At 49.6% G+C, this 23529-nt stretch overlaps 1 protein-coding gene across 13 annotated transcripts in view; it reads left to right on the top strand.

The window, feature by feature from the left end:
* CACNA1G (calcium voltage-gated channel subunit alpha1 G) overlaps positions 1–23529 on the top strand; it is a 149859-nt gene that overhangs the window by 61285 nt on the left and 65045 nt on the right. For all 13 annotated transcript variants that reach the window (XM_074847034.1, XM_074847039.1, XM_074847031.1 and 10 more), the window contains exons 8-14: positions 1626–2436; positions 2525–2569; positions 3912–4276; positions 18713–18864; positions 19398–19583; positions 20717–20831; positions 21560–21715. In XM_074847034.1, coding sequence (XP_074703135.1) covers positions 1626–2436; positions 2525–2569; positions 3912–4276; positions 18713–18864; positions 19398–19583; positions 20717–20831; positions 21560–21715 — 1830 coding nt within the window. The remainder of the gene's footprint in view (positions 1–1625; positions 2437–2524; positions 2570–3911; positions 4277–18712; positions 18865–19397; positions 19584–20716; positions 20832–21559; positions 21716–23529) is intronic.

The raw sequence follows: 23529 nt of genomic DNA, 5'->3' as shown, positions 1-23529 counted from the left end.
GGCCTTAGAACATGGGGGTCCTCCTGGCATGTGGAGAGGGCAGAGTGTAGTGACCCAGAGGAACAGGACAGATAATACAGTGAATATAAAGGTGCCACGTAGGAGGGGTAGAAACCAGCCTGCTGGAAGACATGCAGCTTCAATACAGCATTGCATTGCAGCTGCATTTTGCTGCTAACATGAAGAAAGGGAATAAAGATGCACTTAAGCTATGACAGATACACTTCTGTTGCTGCTACTCTCCTTGTGCTCCCAGGTCCTCTGCCTTAGTTGCCACCTTGAATTTAAGTTTAAAAGTAGACAAATTTCCCCTGGTCAGGTTTTTTGCTCTGGAAGGGGAGGAGGCTGCCCAGAAATTCCCCCATATTGAAGAACCCAGCTGGCTGGGTCCTTGGTGCAGAGGGAACATTTCAGGAAAACAGTCCCAAACTCCAGAGAGCACATTAAGAAAGGAGGGCAGAGATCACGGCCCACAGCCCAACCACGCTTCACAGCATCATCCAAGACCACAAAGGACCCAATGAAGAGTTTCTGTGGGGTGGGCTCCCATGATGGGCTTCATCTGTGTAAGCAGGTTTGTCTACCATGACTGGCTGAGCTCGTTGTCTAGACTCCCTTTATCGTCAAGGGAGAAAAATAGGTGCTTTAAGGGGGTGATTCATCTCCTCTAAAGGTAGACATCCAAAATAAATTAGATGCATTGCAGACTTGATGTGCCTATTTCTCTCTTGACTCTAAAGGATCATTAGGTGCCTCACTCAGATGTAGCTGAGATAAGTGAGATGAGTTCCCCTCTTGCTGTCTAATTGGACTAAGTCCAGCAAAATAGCTGCACGTGGTCCATTAGGCCATTGTGGGGATTTCTGCTCCTCATCAAACCAGGACTCAAAACCTGATGAGAAGGTAGGAGGTCGTTTAGTCCACGATGCTTTTTCTAGTTCATCTATTAGCTTCCCCAGAAAAGAAACAATCCCTTGCTCTCAGCATCCCCAAAATGATGGAGAGGAAGGGCAGGCAGTACTTTTCCAGATGCTGTGTGAGTAATGTTAGCATTGTGTGATAGCCCTTTAGCACGTCAGTAATTCTTCGTGATCCACGCTGGGCTCTGCAGAAGGCAGAACCTCATGAAACCCTGGTTGGAAATAAAATCTCCAAGCTGTGGGTACAGACTGCTGATGCCCTTGTGTAACAGTCACCCGCAAATCCCGTTAGCAGGGGAAAGAGATCTGCTCACAAGCTGCCCACACACTGCCAGAAAAAACGCTCCTATCAGGAAGGCTCAGTGCATTCATCGTAATGCCACTAATTGTGATAATTACAACCGCTGTCTGCGGAGAGAGAAAAACACCATCTTAAAAGAGCAAAAGCTTTTTGTCAAAATAATCTTCTCTCGTCTTTGATCTCTGACGTCCTCCATGGAGCGCTGGCGTGGGAGTCCCCAGGGCGGGGGCTCGGGGGGTGAGTCAGCCCCTCCGTGGTCCCAGCCAGTGGTCCCCGCTGGGTGACGCAGGGGATGGGGCTGGCTGGGGTTTGCCCCCCACTCCTTGCCTTGAGGCATGGGGTGAGGCAGGGCTGTGGGGTGGGCATGGCCACCCCGAGGTGACTGATGGCTCCTGTCCCCTTAGGTGGGCTCCTTCTTCATGATCAACCTCTGCCTGGTGGTGATAGCAACGCAGTTCTCTGAGACGAAGCAGCGCGAGAGCCAGCTGATGAAGGAGCAGCGGGTACGCTACCTGTCCAACGCCAGCACCCTCGCCAGCTTTTCGGAGCCAGGCAGCTGTTACGACGAACTCCTCAAGTACCTGGTTTACATTGCCCGTAAAGGCAGCAAGCAGCTCGTGGAGGTCTACCGGGTGGCAGGCGTGAGGATGGGCTTCCTCACCAGCCCCACGAGCAAGACAGGGGCCGACCGGCATGCCAGGAAGCGCCGGAGCAGGAAGAGGTCCTCCGTGCACCACCTCATCCACCACCATCACCACCACCACCACCATTACCACCTGGGCAATGGGAACCTGCGGGCACCCCGCGCCAGCCCGGAGATCAGTGATGTGGAGACCAGCTCGCTCCACAACGGGACCAACCGGCTGATGCTCCCCTCCTCAGCACCAAACCCCCACGGGGCCCCCAGCACCGCTCCCAGCAACACTGAGTCTGTCCACAGCATCTACCATGCTGACTGCCACTTCGAGCCGGTACGCTGCCGGTCATCCCTCCCACAGCCGGGCCTTGGCTTGCCGAGCCCAGAGGGGATCCCCAAGAACATTGTGGGCAGCAAGGTGTACCCCACGGTGCACCCCAGTACCTCCCACGAGATGCTGAAAGAGAAGACCCTGGGGGAGGCGGCAGTCGGTGCTGGCAGCAGCACCTTGACCAGCCTCAACATCCCACCCGGGCCGTACAGCACCATGCACAAGCTGCTGGAGACGCAGAGCACGGGTGAGCCTGGGGCTGGACGTCAGTCTGGGGTTGCCTTGCAGAAATACAAGCTACGACCTAATTTCTTTCTCTTTCTGAATCTTTGCAGGGTTCTTTTCAGTCCACGTTACAGAGAAAGGCGATGGCTTTCCAGGTGAGGCCAACATGAATCTCCTAACCTATCTAGTGTGTCTTATAGCTGAAGCTAGGAGAGAGGTTTTAACCTCCCAGAATTCATACTTGCAAGAATCCACGGGAAATGAATATTTTCAATGAACCCATTTTCTTTCCCATCCCCGTGTCCCCCCTCCAAACCAATTTATTCTGCAATTACAGGGAACACTCCCCAAATCCCTGGCCACTTCCAAATGGCCTCATCCCTTCCTTGCCAAAATGCAGGGGTGGGAGGTGGCTGTGCTGGCCACCACTTGCTGCAGAACTTGGGGAAGGACCCCTTCCAGATCTGAGTCCCATCACATCCTTGAGCACTGTCTGCGGAACACGAGGCTCGGGGAGATCGAGTGTCAGCTTTGCACGAGTGCTCAATGGCAATCGCAGATGCCGAGTATTAAAAATCTGTGATTTGCTCAGGAAGCCCATAACAGAGCCAGACGCCAAATGCAGCTTTCCTGGATCGGGTGTTTCATACCTTCACCGCAAGATGCTCTTTCCCCCTCCACATCCTGAGGTTTGGGAGCTCAGGCTAGTCTAGTCCAAACCCTCTCAGCCTCCAAGGAGTGTTTCTGGCCAAGCTTTCCCAGGCAATCAATGCCTTTTCCACCCCACCACAGTGGCATTGACCTTCCCAGCCAGGAACTGTGCAGGGAAGAAACCAAGTCCTGCCCCCAGCCCAGAGCTGCCCAGAGAATAAATACACAGAGCTGGTCTCTGAGTTGGTTTAGCACTGGGGTTTTGTTTCCGCTGCTGCATGCTGCTGTGCATGAGTCAGGAGTGTGCTTTGCAGATAGCTTCTCCCCTTGCAGCCAGCTGGTGGGATTTTTGGGGAATATCCCATTGGTATTGTCACCCGGGAGCCACCTGGCAGCTGGGAGCTGCCATTGAGGGCAGCACGTGGAGGGGGAAGCTGGTGATTTTGGAGCATCAGCAAACAGCAGGAGCAAGAAAGGAGGCTGCTGGCAGCAGTGCTCCCGATAATTACAGCCTGGAGCCTGCCAGGGCCAGGGGAGCTGATGGCTTTCTGCTAGCCATAATGGCCAGAGGTATAATGAGGTGGGGTAGGGGTCCTGGGCTGGCAGCAGTGTCTGCCTGGGGGCAACAAAGAGGGCTTTGTAACTGGGGAGAAGGTGCTTGGGTGAGCCTGGGTTTTGTCTAGGGCTCTTTAACCCAGCAGGAGCCCTTTTTCCCCTTAGGAAATGCTTGTCCTGTCAAGGGCAACAGCTTGGTGCTAAGGGGGACTGGGGATTGCTCCCATGGCCGTCCGCAGCCCCCTGTCCCAGCTGACGTGCTGCCCTGCCCCTGCCCCACTGGCATTTCAGGTCCCTGCCAAAGCTCCTGCAAGATCTCCAGCCCCTGCACCAAGCTGGATAGCAGCTCCTGCAACCCTGAGAGCTGCCCTTACTGCCTCAAGGCACTGACGAGTGAGGCCGAGCTGACGGACAATGAGACGGCTGACTCGGACAGCGAGGGTGTCTACGAGTTCACGCAGGATGCCCACTACAGCGACCAGCGGGACCCGCAGCGGGCCAGAGCCCGGACCAGGAGAGCGAGCCGGGTGCTGGCCTTCTGGCACGTGGTGTGTGAGACCTTCCGGAAGATTGTGGACAGCAAATATTTCGGCCGTGGGATCATGGTGGCCATTCTCATCAACACTCTCAGCATGGGGATCGAGTACCACGAGCAGGTGAGCGCTGTCCTGGCAGCTCCCGGTGCAGTGGGGATGTGGGAGGTGTTATGGGTCTGACTCCAGCTGCCAGCGGGGTGGTTTGGGGTGAGAAGTGTTGGGATGCTGTAGGAGGGGTCCTGGGATAGAGCAGGGCTGATTTTTCTCCTCTGAGCCTGCTTCCAGCTTGCAGGCAGCGATCACCCTGGCTGGTACTGGGCTGCAGGAGCTCCCGCATCCCAGCCCTGCCAGGGATGTTCAGCGCCATGCCGAGACCACTGTCATTTGGGTAGCACCACGCGTGGCTGGTTTCTGTGGTGTGGGGGCCAAGCAGAGCAGCCGTTTGCCACTGGGTTTGTGCCAGCCTGGCAGTGCTAGCAGCGCTGCTGGCGGCTGCGGGCTCCGGGGTTGGTGCAGCTGCAGGCAGGGAAGTCTATTGAATTTGCGGTCCCTGGAGCAGAGGTAACAAATGCCTTCGCTTCCCCGGTGAACGCTCCAGCAACAGCATGCTGAGTCCAAAATAGACTCATCGCTGGCTATTCCTCCGCTCGATTATCTGAGTCCTTGCAGGCAAGAGGCTGCCTCTGCTCCAGCCTCTCGCACACTTGTCACCTAGCAGAGCTTTTCCCTATATATAGTCATTAAGAAAAGGACTTGCCACGTTGCTCTTGAAATGTCTCCCTAAGGATGACAAGAGTTCTGCTTTTAGAGAGGCTTTTGCACAGGCTGGTCTCACGTAGGTTTTGTGGCTGCTGCCTGCTGTGGTGCCCTCGATCCTGCTGTGGGCATGGGATGGCTTGGTGTACACTTCATTTGGATACGGGAGGAAGAGTTTATTAGCAGAGATGCTGCAAAGCCTCGTTATATACCCCTCCAATGCTTGAGGATTTCCAGTGGCCAGCCCAGCATGGTGCTTCTCCTGGGATGCCAGACCTCTCCCCTCCCAGACAGACACGGCCACCCCTGTCCCAGTGCCAGCCTTTGCTGGGAACTCCCCTGCATCTCGAGTCATGGATGTTTACTTTTCTCCCTTCCTGGCACATTTCGTGTTTGCAGAGTCGCTCGCAGTTGCACGCAGAGGCGTTTCTCCCACAGCTCCCAGTGGCAGTGGTGGTGGCTGCAGATCGGCTCCAAATTCCCGTGTCCTCCCATGGCATTAATGCCTCAATGACCAAATGCCAGGGGGACGTGGCTGTGCTAAATGTGTCCCTTCCAGCCAGCACCTTCTCCCTGACGTCCTAATACAATTTGGCTGGCTAACCGTTGTTTTCAGTACACATTAAACAGCAACATGCTCTGAAGTCCTGCAGGCTTCACCTTTGTGTGCTGCCCTTGGTGGGAGCTTTGTGGGGAAGCTTGAGTGATTCCACCTTTATTTAATAATATTGGGAAGATCATCTCCTAAGAACCTGGGGGGAGGTTGCTCTCAGAAACCAATAAGCAGTTATATTCTTCCTTTGGCTGAAACGTGAAAGCAGATCCACCATGTCTTTGCTGTGACTGTCCAAGGGGCAGATTGTCAAAGCTTGTTGCCCTTTACCAGGAGCATCTTTGGGAGATGCTGGTGTAGGCTCCCGCTGTGTGTGTACCAGGGGGATCATCCCACTGGGGATGGGTGGCTGAGCAAGCTCCCGTCATCAGACATTCTAAAGGCAACACAGCTCCTTAATTCTTTAGCTCAGGGAAAATAGGACAGCAGGGTTCTGGCCTCTGCCCTGGCCAGTGGTGAGTCCCAGCAGGCAGCTGGATGGGAAGAGGCAGATTTTTGTGGTGGTTTTTGGGTAACAAGGTGAAGGGAGCTGATAAGCGTGGGGGGACTCCAGACACTGTGGGTGGTTGCTTTCTTTGACGGTATTTTGAAGCTACTACTGTTCCAGATTCCTTTCTCCCAGGCATTTGGAGTGAATAGCGGAGCTTGTTTTTATTAGTTCATCTGCTCAAAGTGGCAGCAGAGAGCAGAGAGGTGTTTTTCTGTAAACTCTGGAGGCTTATAGTCTGCAGTTTCATAATATGACAGTTATGAGAGCAGGAATTAGAGGGGAGAAATGCTGGACCAGGCCTTTCTGCAGAGATTATAAACACTGAAACATGTGATTTTTTTCTTTTAGAAGAGCCTTTCCTAAAAGTGTAAGTGATCAACCGCGCCAAATTTATCTTCATCGGCTGATGTTTGCAAAGACGTGAGGGGGCTTGAAGAGTACTTGACTACATGACTTTCTATATTAAGCTCTCTGCTTATTTAATGAATATTTACCTCATGGGCGTTTCACATGAGGCCACCCTAGGCACACCGGGCTATATTAGGATAAGTACTTTCAGGACATGTTTTATGGTGCCATGTCAGAAGCCTTGTGTTGTTTACCATCACCTTGCTAGAGGGGACAGGATGCATTAGCAGCTACTCTGTGAGAGGCTGTGGTTTATCAAGGAGGAAGAAGGTTTCTGCCCTCCTATCTGTCCCCAGCAGTGTTGGGTGAAATTCAGCAGCTCTGGGACCACCAGAGGATCCTGGACTTCAAGACAGGAGCTGGTCAGCTGAGGTCTTCATTATAGCCAGGGGAGAAAAGTATGCTCCTCTGGAGGCTTTGCATCTCACCTCGGGACAGGCATCCTGGAGGGACCTGCTTTTCTCCATGGAAGACGCCTAGAAGACTGAAACAGTCTTTCAGTCACTTGCTTGACAGACTCATCAACCAGAGAAGGCCAGGTTGGGATATTTAGGATGAAAGTGGTTCTTTGAAGGCACATCAAAATGAGTAGAAGTTGGGAGTGTGTTGAAAACACTGGGCCCCATCTCTTGCTGTTCATTTGCATTCACCCATCAGCCAACCTGGCCAGACTGAGCACCCATGGCCAGGGGTGCTGGATGCACATAGCAAAGGTAGTTTGTGTCCCCAGGAGTTCATCTCCTACCTTAGAACCTTCTATCCTGGAGCTCCTCTCCATAGACCACCTTCCACAGTAAAGTCATTGTCAACTAATATTTTGCCATCGTTTGGCTGGGGGTTCAGGAGCTGGGTTTCCTCTAAGCTCCTTCTGACATGAGCTTGCTGACTTTCTCACTCAACATCAAGTAGCTTCCGCATGGTTCCTGCATGTGCGTGAGCCATAGGTACAGGCTTAGCTCTGCGTTTTCTGCCCATCCTCCCCACCCGTCCAGCTCTGACTCTTGCCTTTCTCATGACTGCCGGGTTTAGTGGGAGGAAAGCAGAGCGGTTTGAGGTGCACATAGCACTCACCACGTTGCGGCTGCTGGGCAGCAGTGTGAAATTTTCCATCAGGGAAATGACAACCAGATTGCCACGGATTATTAATGTGGCTGCTAAATAGCTTGTTTTTCTACAGAGATGAAGCAAAATGCAGGTAGAAACTATTAGCTTTGGGTAGAGGAATATAAAGGTGATTTAAAGGTAGTCTCCAGGGGATTTTAAATACACTGTTGAACCAATTGACTGATCCGCCTTAGGGAAGCTGAGAGTCTGCAGCACTGCGGGTTCAAACGGCTAGGGCTTTGCAAAAGCTTGTTCTGCCATAGAGCAGGAGTAAAATGTGCTGCTAAACCAGAGGGTTTCTGTGCTGCTTTCCCCCCATCCCTGGCTGTAAGCCAGACTGTGTTCCATAATGTACTGCTTTTTTTTTTCTCCAAGTCCTTCCTTGGAGTGAAATGCAAAGGCTTTAGTACAAGGCGTGATGTTGGACTCCTCAGCAGGGGAAAGAATTCGGCAAGGGCTTCCTTGAGGAAGGGCTTTGGGGTTTTGTTTTTGTTTTTAAAATCTGGTTTGCATTGAGCTGCCTGGCTGTTCCGATTTTCCTTGTCTGAACTCGCATTGTATGAACTATACCCTACATATTCATTTGTTTAAATAGCACTTGAATTTCAGCCGCCATCTCTGCGGTGTTTTGCCATTGTTAACATAACAAGAGACTGGAGAGTCCTGCACTGGCCTCCCCAAAGCTGCAGTCAGTTCAAATCCATGGCTGGAGCTTGTGGGGACTTGGATCTAGAGTGATCCAAAACCCTGGTGTCTCTGAAGGAGGGAAGAGGAAATTGGTTCAGACCTGTAGAGAACCTTTTGTTAATTCTTAAAAATAAATAGGAGAGATAGCAGATGTCTCTTTGGAACAGTACCCAAGGAGAAAAGCTCATCATCCATGGAAGACAGTTCTTCAATGAAGTGGGAAGAGGTGATGCCTAACACCCCGTAGCAGGAGGATAACTGGTGGAGTACCCCCGGCTACAGCAAGGTGTTGTAGGAATCCACAAGCAGCAGTGCCCCAAGGTGTGCAAACTCCATCTGCAGAAGGCAGTAGCAGCCTCAGCCCATGGTAGTATCTCAAGCTGAATTCCTAGTGCATGCTGCTGCAGGGGCCTGGAGCGTACACAGTACAGATGATGTAGGGTTGTCACCAGTAACGTTACGATCTAATAGCTGCTGCGGCATGGAAATATCAACCATCTGTGCCAAAGCATCAAAGGAAAGCTTGCTGGCAAAATGCATTAAAGTGTCTATTTATGTAAACAGTGGAGGCTGGAAAACATGGGAGTTTTCCTAATCAGCATCAGAGGATGTGAAATTTTCAGGTATCCAGGATGATCGAGAGGGGAGGCAAAGGGTCACTAACTGCAGCAGCATTAGAAAACTGCTGGCGTGGAGGACCCATTAGGCTCCAGGTTCAAGCATTTATAATAGTCACTCAAATGGTATTTATGTACTTCTGCTTCTGCCTGAATTCAGTGGGCAGGGAAGAAGGTAACTGAAAATTATTAGCTGTCGTGACACCCACTGATTGATTTCTCCGTGTGGGAGGAACATTTCATTGCTCCATGGAGAAGTGGTGTAACGGAGCTGGACAGTGAGGATTTGGCAGGCTGGTGCCCCAGGTCTTGGGGTGCTTGAGTCCTGGGCAGGCTGGGAGGCAGCAGGTCTGGATCCATTTGTGAGCACTGCCTCAAGAAATAAGGGTGATTTGGGGATCAGAAACACTTTACTCCCAGGGCTCGGTGGTCAAGAGCATCCTAATCTCCAGCAGTTTCAAGCCAAGTTGAACGTTTTGCTGCTGGCCACAGGAGTGGTGGAGGGCAGCTGCAGATTTGTCGGGCATATGGAGGCTGCTCCTTTGACATCCCTATGCGCCAAAATGAGATCTTGCCAAGTGCTTGTTTGCCTCCCGAGGAGGCTGCGGAGGATCCGGGGATGAGCCGCAGCTTGCAGGGTGCTGCCCGGCTGGCCCTGGTCTGGCTGCATAGGGCGGTTGTGGGCAACACTGTGTCCCCTCCGACCTTTGCAGCTCCACATCAGGTCAATCCAGGACATCTAAATTTTGGCTTCTTTCGTGCGTGTGGATTTGTGTCAGGCCTCCAGGTCAGGAAGGAAGGGAATCCTTTTTTGTAAAATATTTTGGTATCTCTTGCACCTCTCTTGAATTTTTTCTTGCGAGTGCAGGGACCCAAAGACCTGTCCCACATCCAGGTAGCTCCAGGGGCTCTTTGCATCGCACACCAACGCAAACCAGTGCTGTACCCCCTTAACCCTGCACCTCGTCTGCTTTACTCCAACCATGGCCCTAATAGTACAGCCCGACTTATCTCTGTGGTGAAATTTCTAATTTGATACTTCCCGGTATGAATCTGATTCATTAGGCTTTGCTTCAGGAGGGCACTTATGCACGTGTGTGCATCCCTTAAATCAATGAGACAGCCTTTCCCCGGGTAACGTCCATCTGCCCCAGGCTCTTCCTGGGAGCTCACAAAGTCCTGCATTCATGCACTGTCTTCTCCTCCTAGAGATATCTCCACTTCCACTTTGGTGCATATCCCATGTCTCTATTTAACTCCATTACACATCTCTCTAGCCCTGTGCCAGCTACTCTTAGCCAAGTGATCAAAGCTTTGGCAGCCACAGTGAGGCTTTCCCTCCCTCGGCGTCTGCTGGCTTTGCCCAACGCAGGGCATGTAGCTAGTGTCAACTTAATTTCTCAGCACTACAGCTGCATAGGGCACTCCCACAGTAGGAAAATGAGGTGCCCTATAGATTTGCACGTGCTGTATTCAATTAGCTCCTGCTTAAGCAGAAATTACTCTTATTAACGATTTGATGTTGGAGACTGGAGGAATCAAGTCAATGCTAATGGAAGTCATCAGAGCTGTTAATCACTAGGATCACTCACTTCAAAAACAGCTCTCTGTTTGTTATTGGGGGTAATTCTTTTTATGGACCTCGGGAGTTCTTCCTCTCCTCAGTGATTTAAAGGGTTTATGAGGTCTTGTAGCAACTCACGTGTTTTAATTGACTCACTCACGAAGCTCTTTCAGAGTGCCATGCAAAATACAGGGGTGCCATGGCCTTCGTAGTCATTAAAAAAGTGGGCTGTGCCTACGAAGCAGACTTTATCCTGGTTCTGGAGACTGAATGATTTGAAAATTAAATGAGATTTCATGCAACTGGAAAGTGTATGGGGTTTCTATCAGATAATTCAGTTCTCTGCATGCTTTAAGAATGAGCCTATGTGAATTCCTTGACTTCTACTAAAGTTTTCTTCAGCTCTCTGGATGGGGAGCTGTAAGTGTCAATCCTTTCCTGTTAATTTAGTTCAGAGGCTGGAAATACTCGGGCTGCCTCAGATCCTATCATTACAGCTGTTGTTTCAGCTGCCATCTGTATCCTTGTGTTATCTCTGCTCAGACAGCGTTGAGAAGAGACTCCAGCTCAGTGAAATGGGAAAATGATGTGTGCTTTCGAAACTCGCTTCATCCCCACGCAGATGAAAAATCACTGCTCTCTGCAGATAGCCGGGCATTTCGCTCTGCTCCTTCTTTGATTATTGTGGCTGTTCCCCTTGGGTGGAAGCCAGCAAACCCAGCTAGAGCTTCTGGAGCATCCTCAGTTTGCACCAGCAGATGCTTTTGTCTGTAAGTGCTCCTGGTTGCTGATTGTTGGTGATTTCCCAGGGATCAATCCATTTTTTTCCCTGATTCTCCTGGTAGAGGTTGGTCCTGATGCTGTTGGTGCCCATGACTCTGCCCTGCTGCCATCCGTGTCCTCACAGAGCCCCTTCCCACCCCGCTCAGCCCCCAGCAGGAGCAGAGACAGGAGCTGAGTGTTTTTTTCCTTGTCTCTGCTGGATTTCAGCTCTTTGTTATAATTGGTTTTTTGCTGATGTTAGGAAACGACCGGCTTTTCCCCCGTGGACGTCTGTCAGCATTAGAGATAGTGTTACCAGCATCAGAAACCCAGGTTCAGCAGAACTGTGCAGGAGCCGTACAGAGACATCCTTTTTCTTTCTCTTTTTTTATTTCCTCTCTCCCCCTAGTACCTTCTCAAGTACTAATGGGGAGATAAGTTTCGAACTTGGTTTAGATTAACTAGAAATAGAGGGTTTTAAATCTCAAGTACTTACAAGGTGTGACCAAGTGGAAATGCAGCTTTTGTTCAGCTTAAGCTCCTTCGAAACCTGGGCAGACGGATGAGCCAGTTCATGTTTTTCTTGCATTTTCTGGGATAATATTCATCCAGAAATCTCAAGCTGAGAGAGATAAGGAGTTCAGGCAAGAATATCTGCTGCGCCTTCTGAGAGTGGTAAAGAGAGCCCAACCCCAGGACCTGGGGAAGGAGAGCATGGTCTGCAGGTCCTGTTTATGGTCCTGGGCAGGGACAGTTCATAGCATGTCCTTTCAGGGTTGGTTGATGAGATTCTCCGTCATGCTGAGGGCTCATCCCCTCATTTGCACCCCAGGTGGACAGGAAGCAGAGGTGCATGGGGACACGGCCCCATATGGGCAGTTGGGGACGGGAATTTGGTTGTTGGCCATGGTTGCTCAACAAGGATGTGATGGAGAGGAAGATCTTGCACCAGAAGGTGCCATGTCCATGGGACTCAGCTTCTTCCTTCTGCAGGTGTGGGGTGGGAAGGGACATTTGGAACGGGGAAGAGTGAGTGGAAGGTGAGGAGATTAGTGGCGGTGGTGGGAGTCCTTCCTGTGCAGACAGCTCCGATTTCTCTGAAATGAAAGCTGCTTTCCTCCCTTTCTTACAGCATTACTTGCCGTGGCATGAAATATTCAGCCTCCATTCAGCCCGTAACAAAATCCTCCTTTCCCATGTGGTGATGGGATGAAACTGGACTTGTTCGCTTGTCTGTCAAAGTAATTTCCTTTTAATAAATGCCTATAAATCCTAAACTTCCCAGCAGTCCTCCTCCAGCCCACCAAGCAGCAAGCACGCTGCCTTTTCCATGTCTCCAACCCCAGGAGGAGCAGAGCAAAATCCACTGCAATTCTGCTACTTTCTGAATTGTTTTCTTTAACCAATTTGGCAAAGGATGCGTAGAGAAAGCCTATCTGTCTATCAGGCTCCGATTAAGCGTGGCTCAGGTTCGTGCTGCTGGACCCAGGACAATACCTAAAGCCCCATGCCTTTTAAGGAGCCCCCAAAACAACAAATGTCATGGCTGAAAATATGTGTGGATTGAGTTTCTATTTATAAAGTAGCAAGCAGCTGTGGAGCTAAGAGGAGCTGTATTTACCCAAGGGAACCAAAGTGGTTTTTTGGATGGCCATGGCTCAGCGGTGCACTAAGGCAGGGGGAATAATGTGGGTGTGATGAGGGCAGGGCATGGAGAAGTCTTGTTAGTTGACTGAGGACTCAGAATGGTGGGGAATCAGGCATGGGAGAGGGCAAAAAAAGGGCACCTCATTTAGTTAATTAATAGCTGTTTCCGTTCATCAGAATTTCTTGCATTCTGTCCCAGGACTCCTGGTCTGACTCCTGTTTCTAGGCAGACCCGGTGCATCTCTGCACCCATGCAGAGAGTGGAGAGGATCTTAATGGAGCGGTGTCAGGTTGAAAATCGTGTCTTTGTGTGACCTGTTTGATTTTTTTCTTATGTATATATATATTAAAAATGTGCAAGTGATGAGTCAGTAAAATGTTGTTGGTGTTTCCTGTGAAATAGCTGAGGTCGGTATTTTCTTTCTGTGTTATTTTTCCTTAGTTGCCATGGTAATGATTTCAGAAAGGTTTTATTCTGCAGCCATTTGAATGGGTTAGAAGTTTTCATGGTCTTCTGAATCTGCTCACAGAAGCAGAGCCCTTGGGATCAGGAGGGATCTGCCTCCTGGCCGGTCACCCCATCCCTCCCTCTGTGCTGTGGCAAGACAGAGTGTTTTTTCTGTTTTATTATATTGTTAGCAAGACAGAGAGGAAAGACCCTGGGGTGCTTCTGCTCTTTTGTGCGGACATCCCAAGGGGCAGGGGGTTGGCCGCAGCCTGTATCTAGCTGCCTGGGCAAGGGGGAAATGGGGATGGCCAGACCCATGCCAGACATGCCCCCAGCACTGGGTGCAGGTCTGATGATGATGAAGAGCCTGTGCCATGCCTGTTCCTTCTGTGGGTCATGGCTGGAGGAGGGCAGGAGTAGAAGCCTTGTAAGCTCTGTGCACTGTCTGCCAGGGCACTTGGTTGTACTCCATCCCACAACAGGGCTTCTCTTTCAGGAACTGGGGAACACAGCCCCCGGCACTTACTTTTTTAATGACCCCAGCCCCTGTCCTCACCTTTTTCCCCACTCCCTTACCTGCAGCTGTGCTTGCTCAGCAGACACCTTGGAGCCCTGTGCACAGGAAGGAGCAGCATGTGCCACCGTCTCGTGCCCAGATGGAGCACATCCCTTCTACCACCAGAAACCTCACTCCTGAGCTTCTATTCAGTTTAAAAAAAACAAAAACAAACATGAAAAAAAATGCGCTACAGCCTATTGCTGAATGCTGAAAAAGTGCAAGGCTCCTTTTGGTCCAGCTCTGAGATACCCCTTGAGGCAACATTTAGTACCTGGGGACATCTTCCCTTGCCTCCTCCTGTCCCCCATGACAGTGCCCTGCTTGGTGCCAGGCAGCCCTGCCTGAAACCTCCAGGCAGGGTGCAGAGATCCCCCGCTCCTTGCCGCCACGGTTTGCACCCGCCAGGCAGGGTTACGTCTGGGCAGGCACCCATGGCTCTCCTCCTCCCTGCCGCCTTCATTTGCCGTGTGGTGTTTATGAGAGATGCTGTGCTGTCTGCTCCTATTTTATGTGCTGCCAGAGCTTGTCAATGTGCTGTTTGGTACATCAACAAATCGACACTACACAAACAGAGAGCTAACAGGGGATGATTTATCCAGGACACCATGTCTGGGTGTCCAGCAAGGCGAGGTGTCCTGGAAACAAAATTCAGTATTTACCGAATACTCATCAGAAGAGATGGTGTTTCGTGCCACAGCTGAATCGTGCTTGTATCTCACTCTTTCTGGGTGTTGCTCGTTTAATCATAGGATGCTTTCCTTTTAATTAGTCACTGCTGCTACTGATGAGAGAATTAGCAGACTCTTCTTTTAATGGAGTAGCTGAGGCTGTGGCAGATGTGCTGTAATTGGGGTGGTGGGCAGGAGGCTGTATGCTGCAAAGAAACCTCAGGACCTGCACCTCAGGCTCTGCTTCCCTGTGAAATGCCCTTTACAGGGCGGGTCCTGAAGGGGTTTGTTTTCCAAATACAACATTTAGTCACAAGAAGGATGCTACCTCTTCTGGTTACTGTGTTGTGGCCCTTGGAGGGGAAAGCTGCTTGATTTTACCAGCTCTTTCCTCCACACCTGGCGAGGACCTGTAGAGCTGGTTGTGTGCCAGGAGTGACTCTCTCAGGTACATTATGTCTAGAGCTGGTCAATGTTGTTTTGATTAGAGAGTTATTGTCAGAAAATGGCTGTTTATCAAACTGGAAGCTGTTTGTGGGAGAGGAGCAGTTTCAGTGAACTGACTTAAAAAAAAGATATTGAAATACATTGTCTGAGATATTTGAAATGTCTGAACAGTTGGGGAACAAAAAGTTCCATGTTCTTCTTCAAGCTGACTTTTATTTATGTTTTTTAATTTCAGTTGATTTACAGTACAGAGCAAATGGATAAGGGAATAGGGACTGAAATGGAGGGGAGAGCTTTCAAAATTTTGGGCACAAAGTGTTTCAGTTCACCAATTCTGAAACTCTGCATTCCTGTTTGGGATAGGATGACAATTTCAATTCCCATGGGAGAGAAAAGCCGCTTTCCTGCTGTATTGGAAAGATGTGTCAGACATGTTTGTGATTTCTCTAGAGCAGAAGCATTTTATAAACAGTCTTATTATCTGTACACATCTATGACTGCATGGAAATCCCGTAGCTGGCATTCTCAGAAGTGTTTGAATCCCCACTGCCTGGCTGTGATCCCCTTGGGCAGGATCACAATTTCAGCCCACCTCTGTTTTTATAAATAATTCCCGGTGGTGCTCATGGCAGGGGTCCGGGTGGGTGCCCCATGGACTGGCTGCAGCGATGGATCCCTTGAAAGGGATGCAGAGCTGTTGCAGGGGGCTCATGAGCTGCCTTGGGGACCCCCCTGCCGTGGGAGGCAGGGGCTTGGGGAAGAGTGATCCACAGCCGGCTGCAAATATCCTCTGAGTAATTTGCATGGCCTCGTCTCAACTGTTTAGGGATGTGTTGTTTCCCAAAGCAAAATAACTCCTCAGTTTCTGCTGGGTCTGGTTGTGGTGTGCTTCCAGCAGCTGCTCGCCTCGTCCTCCCCTGGCAGAGCTCCAGGCTGCCCGGGAGACCCGCCTTTTCTCCTGGCCAAGTGAAAGGGAAGTTTTCTCTTCCTCTTTCAACCCACTTTGGCCATTAATGTTAGATTTTTGGATATTAATTCTCACCTCTGGTTCAAGAGATCCCGCTCTTCATTTTTATTATGGGCACCCAATGTCTTAGATATTAAAAACTGTTTCCTGCAAGGAAAGTGGAAAAGAGTGTGCGGAGGAGGAGTGGGGGGCCAGGCAGCTTTTTCAGGGTGAAGCAGGGGAGGATGGATGGATCCAGCACTGCTGCAGGTGTTGAGCATCACCACACTGCACAGGCTGACCCGTGGCCCTCCTGCGCCAGTGCCAGGGCTCTCACAAGCCAGGTGGGCTGGGAGGGATGTTTCATGGGCTGGGGGGGGTCACAGCCCTTCCAGTGGGTACTGGGGGTCCTGGGAGAGTTGCAGCGTAAGCGCTGCTCCCTTCGAGGCTCCCCACATCACCCAGCTGTGCCCTGCCAGCGCCTCCTATTTGGATTTATACATCCCAGTAACATCTCCCACCGGAAGGTGCTCACAAAGTGTGGTTTCATTAATCCACACTATTGACACGACATCCCTGCCAGGACTGGTTGGGTTTTCTGTGTCAGCCCCCACAGGCAAGGGGTGCCACGGCTGTGGAAGGTGCTGGGTGCTGCTCGCCCATCGAGGGACTTAACTGGGTCGCGCCTGCAGGGCTGGTTAGGTTTGGCAGTGCAGTCACAGAGGGGAAACAGAAGGTGGAAATCAGCCTTCGGGGATCAGTTTAGTGGCGCTGATGGATGAGAAGGAAAGCTTCCAGGAACACGTTTCCTTTCGAGCAGTATCGCTGCGGTAACGATAACAGCACAGCCTGCCTCGGCACTGGGGCACTCATTCATGAGTTGGCATTTTTTTTGTGACTAATGTAGACTTTCAGCTATTTGAAATTGTCCTGAGGTGCAGCTTGACATATAAGTTCTCGGCCTATTTATTACTTTGTGTCTGAGTGTTCCCATAGGTATATGATTTTAAACCAGGGCTGCGTTTAATATCGGAAGCTGGAGCATTTGTATTTTAGCTCTAGATCAGCAAGGAGGCAATTTGGGCTGTATGTTGGGTGTGTTTGGCAAACTCTAGCCAAGGGATCTGTTCCTCAGTGAGGATGTTGGAGGTATAGGAAGTGTTCAACACCCGCTTTTTTTTCTTTTTTATTACTTTTCTTTTCAGTGCTGCTGTTTCCCCCTTTGCCCTCCTGTGACCATTGCTGTGTCATCACAAGCTCCCACTGGTATCAGTGCAAGTCCTCAGGGATTACACTACCACGCTGAGATAACATCAGATCAGTTTGGGTCCCCATTTACCATCACAGTGGGTTGGAGGAACTTGAGCTGCAAGGGCCTGGCCAGCTGTGTCTGGAGACTTCATCCCTGAGAAAGAAAGAGTTGAATGCCCACATGAATTTGTCTGTTTATTTGCCAGCACATGTCTGTGAAGCCTTTGGCTGCTGTAGTTTCTTGGGGCTCTGAAACACAGTTGATCAAGTGTTGACCCTTCCCCTGAGCCATCCCCTCTCCTGGCTCTCATCAGGTTGGGGTTGGGTTGCCTCTTGTCAAACCCTACAGCTTGTGCTGCAAGTGGCAGCTCCTGGTCTGTTGTAGGAAGTTCTGGGCCAGCCATGAAGGTGTTTCATGTAAGCGATGAGGGCAGTCAACAGCTCGCGTTGCACGTTGGCTTCTGCTCATGGTGTAGCTGCTATGAACCTGCACATCCGGCTCTAACCCACCGTGGTGTTCAGGCATCTAAAGCTGTGGGCGGTTACACATGGGGATTTAGAAAAGTATCTGAGTTAAGTGCCAAACTACCCCTAAGAGGAATCCAGCACCCGGTGTGCATAAGGTATTTAGTGAACTGTGCCAGCCCACCGCCCTGCGGGGCACCTCGGCGTTGCCAGCGCGACCTCGCGGCTATCTGCCAGCAGGACATCGGCTCCCAATTTTAATGAAGCCTTTAAGTAGAAACATGCAGTTGTGGCTGTGTGTTGGGGTTAAATGGGGAGAAGGGATCTGGTACTGCAGATTCTGCTCCTGTCTTTGCCACTAACTGATCCTAAACAGACTACGCCACCGGTTTTTGTCTTCTGCCATATGTTTTCCAATAATGCTCGCCCACCCGTCGGGGAAAGCGCAGCGCTGGGCGTCTGCAGGCATTGTTGGGAACCCTCTGTGAAATATGCAAGAAAAACATGAAAGGTATTAATTTAGGTCTAAGATTACTGGAAGTCTGTTTGTTAAGGTTTCTTCATACCTCTATTTTTAGATTGCCAGTCTGGAATGCCAGGATTGGGCCCTTTCTCAGTAGTAGTATCTGGGGCCTCCTGATAATGAGGGTTTTTTTGAGCCATTCCAGTTATATCACCTCAAATCTCTGCTTTTGAAAAATCTTAGCTTAATTTTTTTTATGAGACACTAAAACGACAGGCCCTAAAAGGACGTTTATGTGAGGAAAATGGTTTGACTTTCCCTTCTGCGTAAGGTGAATTGGCTTGGAGGGTGTGAAAGTGTTAAGACTCGATACACGCCACTTCTATATAAACCTCCTGAGGTGGTACTAAAGCTGCGATTAACGTGAAGCCCATGTCTGGGTTTACCTGTTCAATTTACAACAGATGTATAAATCTTAAACAGCGATAGTATTTTTCTTCTCTCTCCTGGGCTTTGAGTGAGCTATTGCCATTTTCTCGCTACACCATTAGCATTGGTATTTCTACACTTGCAGTGTTGGGCCTTGTTGTATTTCCAGGTGTAATTTTGGATACGGAGCTGTGCTGCTTACTGTCTCCCTTTCCTCCCCTTCTTTCCCCAGCCTGAGGAGCTTACCAATGCCCTGGAGATCAGCAACATAGTCTTCACAAGCCTCTTTGCCCTGGAGATGCTGTTGAAAGTCCTTGTTTATGGTCCTTTTGGCTACATTAAGAATCCATACAACATCTTTGATGGGATCATCGTGGTGATTAGGTACAAACCTAGAGATTTCTTTATGTGTGTTTCCCCTCATTTGGCTGTTTAATTAAACAGAAAGTAATGGAGAGTGGGCATAAATACCTTCCTGTAACACTTTACACTTCTCTGCTGTAAATTAATGCACTTGGACACGGTTGCTAATATATATCTTGGGGTTATTTTATGGCCATTATAGAGAGAGGCCCAAGCAGAAAGCTATCAGTCCCAATGTCCTGGGAAAGTCTAGGATCCAAATGGTACAACCAGTGCCCGATTAAGTAGCTCTCTGTTTTTTTGGCATGTGCAAAGGCTGTAATTGCCCCTGCAGCTGCAGCCACTGATTTGCAGGCGTGTTTTTGACACTCTACTGGGGCTCTGCTCTTTGCAAGCCTGGATGGAGTCCAGCTCACTGGGGGCATTGGCAGTGCATCTCTGCCCACTTTCCAACCCTCTTCTCTCTGAATTTCACCCTCCCTTTGCTTCCTCTCCTCCATGCCTTTGTGTTAATCTTTGTCTTCTCATACTGCAATGACGTTTTTCTCCCTCAGCGTGTGGGAGATAGTGGGCCAGCAAGGTGGGGGGCTCTCGGTCCTGCGGACCTTTCGACTCATGCGAGTCTTGAAGCTGGTCCGCTTCATGCCAGCCCTCCAGCGCCAGCTTGTAGTCCTCATGAAGACCATGGACAACGTGGCCACATTCTGTATGTTGCTGATGCTCTTCATCTTCATCTTTAGGTGAGCGCTTCTGATTTCTCATCCTGAGGTTGCTCTGGGTTTTTAGGTGGGATCCCATGGCAAGGTGAGGAGATGTAAGAGTCCATACCAGGACATGGCTGAGCTGAATGGTCCTAGGAACAGCATCGTTGGCTGGCGCTGGCGGTGGTTTGCTGCCCTGACTAAATTCTCTTAACTCTGACCAAACGAGACATCTATCTTTGCAAGATGATTTACAAGGAAAATGTTTCAGCTGGATGATTCCTTGACATCGCCCCAAGACAGTGGTCCCATTACTTACTGATTAGCAGAAAGCCTGGTGCTAAAAATATTGCCAAGGAGAGGGTGATGTTCCTAAAATAAAGTCAGCCACGGTGGTGCTTGTGCTCTTGCATGGCCTCTTCTGAGAAGTGGAAATGTTAGAAATAGGCTTAGCATAGCCCCAGATTTTTGGATTTTGGTCTAGATTTTGAGAAGAGTCTGTCTCCTTGTAACAGCCAACTCTGGTATTCCAGCAATCCAGGCACTGGGAAGGCTGAAGGAAGCCAGTCTCTCCCATGGAATAACGTCCCTTCTCCCAGTGAGACATTTCACTCCAAAACCACCATTTGCAGCCGTGGTGCTCAGAGCTGTAAATAATTTCATTATTCAGGTTACTGGCCGAGACCAGGGGAAAACAAATTATTCTTTTAATATCAATCTAAAATGAAAGGTATTCTGTTTTCTTGTCAAAATTGAAAAAGCTGTTTGAGGTCCCCTGATATGTCTCATTCAGGCATTTCACAGAAACCCTTTTTGTCATCCTAATTCAATTTAAGCATATTTTGCTGAAAATGTGCCATTGCAAAACAGAAAGTCAAAACATTGTGTTTCAACATTTTCTAAACAAAATGTTTTGACTTAAAAAAAACAAAGCAGAAGAAAAATAAGGAGCGGGCATACTTTTTAGTTGGAACTTTTTGACAGATTTGACCCAAATTCACAATTGGTTTGCGTGATCTTGAGGCGTATTTTTCAGTGAAAGAATGATTCATCTTTTTAAAAAAATAAAAATAATTGCCCAGGTGAAATCAGAGGACAGTCAGCCCTGCTGTTATCATTACTGCTTTGTAGTGTGGGCCTCTTATCGAGCCCCTGCTTTCCCTCCTGTGCAGCATCCTGGGGATGCACCTCTTTGGCTGTAAGTTTGCTTCGGAGCGAGATGGCGACACGCTGCCTGACAGGAAGAACTTCGACTCCTTGCTCTGGGCCATCGTCACCGTTTTCCAGGTACAAAATGAAAAACGACACAACTCCGGTGCATTTTGGGGCTTCAGGGACTTTTTCCAAAGCATCTCACAGAGATTAGTGAAGCTCCTTCTCGTGGAAGGGAGAGGACCCCAAACCACAAGTGCAGGAACACAGGGGTTTTCAGACTGTTACAGAATAAATCAGAAAGCTAATGAGGAGGGGCTGCTGAGGTAGCAGGCTCTTGCATTTGCAGGGTGTGGGCTGGGTGGGTGAAAGTAAGGGTAGAGGTTGGAGATGGAGAGGAGGAGATCAGGACCATTTGCAGTGATATCTTGACAAAGAACATAATCCATTTTAAGCCCATAATTGATACGTGTATTTTTTTGCTCTAGCAGCTCTGAGCTGTGTAACCTCTGTATTTGTGGAAGACTTTTAGCTGTTCTGGCTGACCAAAGGAAAGATCTGACCCACGCGACGTTGCACTTTGTTATGGCTGAACATGTCCCTTGGTGTGGGTGGGAGTTGGGGCAGTTTGGGCAGGGTCCTTACCGGCAGCATCAGAGTCACAGTCACTTTGGTGCTGTCTCTTCTCTGGCTCAAAAAATGGCTTGGGTCAGATTTATCCTCCCATGGTTATAGTTATGGTGGATACCCCAAAAGTGGGATTCTCATTTGGCCCATCCAGAGCACAGATACGCAGCCAGGCTCAGGGAAAACAGCACACAACCCTCCAGTATCTCCATTTTCCTGATACCCTTCCTCTGCAGATTTTGACCCAGGAAGACTGGAACAAGGTCCTCTACAATGGCATGGCATCGACCTCCTCCTGGGCTGCTCTCTACTTCATTGCTCTCATGACGTTTGGGAATTACGTTCTCTTTAACCTGCTGGTGGCCATCCTGGTAGAGGGTTTCCAGACAGAGGTAATGTCCTCAGGCTTGTGCCTTTGATTACTTCTAAAGTTTCAGGGCCTCCAGATCCTGGAATTTGATTTCTGAGATGGACAGCAATATGTTTACAAGATATATGAAAAAAGTGGGCGAAAAATTAGGGTTTCTTTCTTATTTATTTTTTTCCCTTTCTTTTTCTTAGCCACAGTGTGATTTAATACAGCAAGCCCTCTAAACGAAGGGCTTAAATGAAAAGCATTGTTAGCATTAATGCAGGAGTGGGAATTCAGCGGTGAGTCAGGCACTGCGGATGGGATCGCTGCTATGACAGTGTCTTTGAAACAGTTCTCACCGTGTTTGTCAGCCAGATTAAAAGCCCCTCCTGAAAACTTACTCAGGCTGGTAAGAGATTAGTGACATGATTATCTTTTTTGATGGTATGCGTTCATGGAGCTCTTCCTGCATCCAGCCCTGCAATGCTCTGCACATTTTAAAGTACATGATTTCTGGTCTCTGCCATCTGTTTCCTCCGGCTGGGAACTTCCACAAGACATCCTGGATTGCTGGAGGCTTTCATGGAAGGGCAGGGGGGTACTTAGGTTTGAACTCAATCTTTTTTTTATCCTACTGTCTTCCCAACTGTCCAACTCAGAGCAAGTGAGCATGTCACCTAGTCCCCAGCATGAGGGACCTGCGATGCCCACCTGCTCTTTGCCAAAATTGTCCGACTGTCCAAGAATGTCAGTAAGGGGAGGGGACCTTTACATCCCACCCAGTGGGTTGGAGAGGTAAATATAACATAAAACTGCTCACTGGGATCTGCTTGTACAGGCTGTGCTTTTACACGCTATCTCTGATTTTTTTTGTAAGCATTCTGGGATGACTAAATATTATTTAAGATTTGTTGCTTATGTATCATAATATCCTACCAACCTATGAACAGCTATGCACAGAACTGTTTTTATTTCTTGAGCACAGTTTAGAGTTAAATTGATGGAGTTGTACCAGGAGATAGCAAGAAGAAATATTTTTTTATTTTTTTGTATCGTCTCTCTCTGTGTTGGTGCTTTTCTTTTTGACTTGTTGTAGCTGTTCTTGTCTGCAAACCTCCCCCACCATTCAGCCAAAGGGAAGGTCACTGCCAGGTTCTCCCAAATAGCACAATGTTCCCTTGCCTGAGTGAGAAGAGGTAAAAAGCTCCTTGTCTGCTTGTGGTGACGCCTTCGAAACCAAATCTTTGTTCAGTCTAGCAAATTGATTCTCTGAAGGTCACCGAAGTGGGAGATCACCTGCTGCACCTGCTTCTTAGAAAAAAGGATGCAGCCTTTGAATGCAGTAGCCCCTTTTCCAACCCCTGGTCCTCGAGGGAGGCTGACACCTCTGGTCCTTGACTCAGTCCCTGGCTCAGCCCAGTTTTTCATGCTAGAGCATCCCCGTGCTCGCCCGCCGGCTTGCTCCCGCTCCCGCACACCCAGCTGCGCCACGTGCCTGTTTCCCTGGGCAGCGATTTACCCCGCGCTCGCTTTGCGGCCAGCTGGCACCATGGTGTAACTCCCTGCAAATTCATGCCCTGGCTTAATACGCTGTGATTTTATCCCAGTAACCATGTCCTTGAGGGTACGTATTCCTTGAAGTCAGGGAAACAGCCTGCGGCGGCCCCCCAGACCGCCTGCAGCGACCCCCCCAAATTTGCTTTCAGCTGGTTTTTGCAGCAGGGTTGCCCCATTGCCTTCCCCTGCTTCTCCTCTGCAGGGGCAGCACCAGCCTGGTCCAAGTCAGCTCCAGGATTTCTGTGTAAGCTGCAAATGTGCTTTAAGTGCGGTGTAAATCAGGGAGTAACTTCTGAT

Source organism: Strix aluco, chromosome 21 (assembly GCF_031877795.1).
Source record: "Strix aluco isolate bStrAlu1 chromosome 21, bStrAlu1.hap1, whole genome shotgun sequence".
Classification (NCBI taxonomy): Eukaryota; Metazoa; Chordata; class Aves; order Strigiformes; family Strigidae; genus Strix; species Strix aluco.
This window is presented reverse-complemented; position numbering and strand designations above follow the sequence as displayed.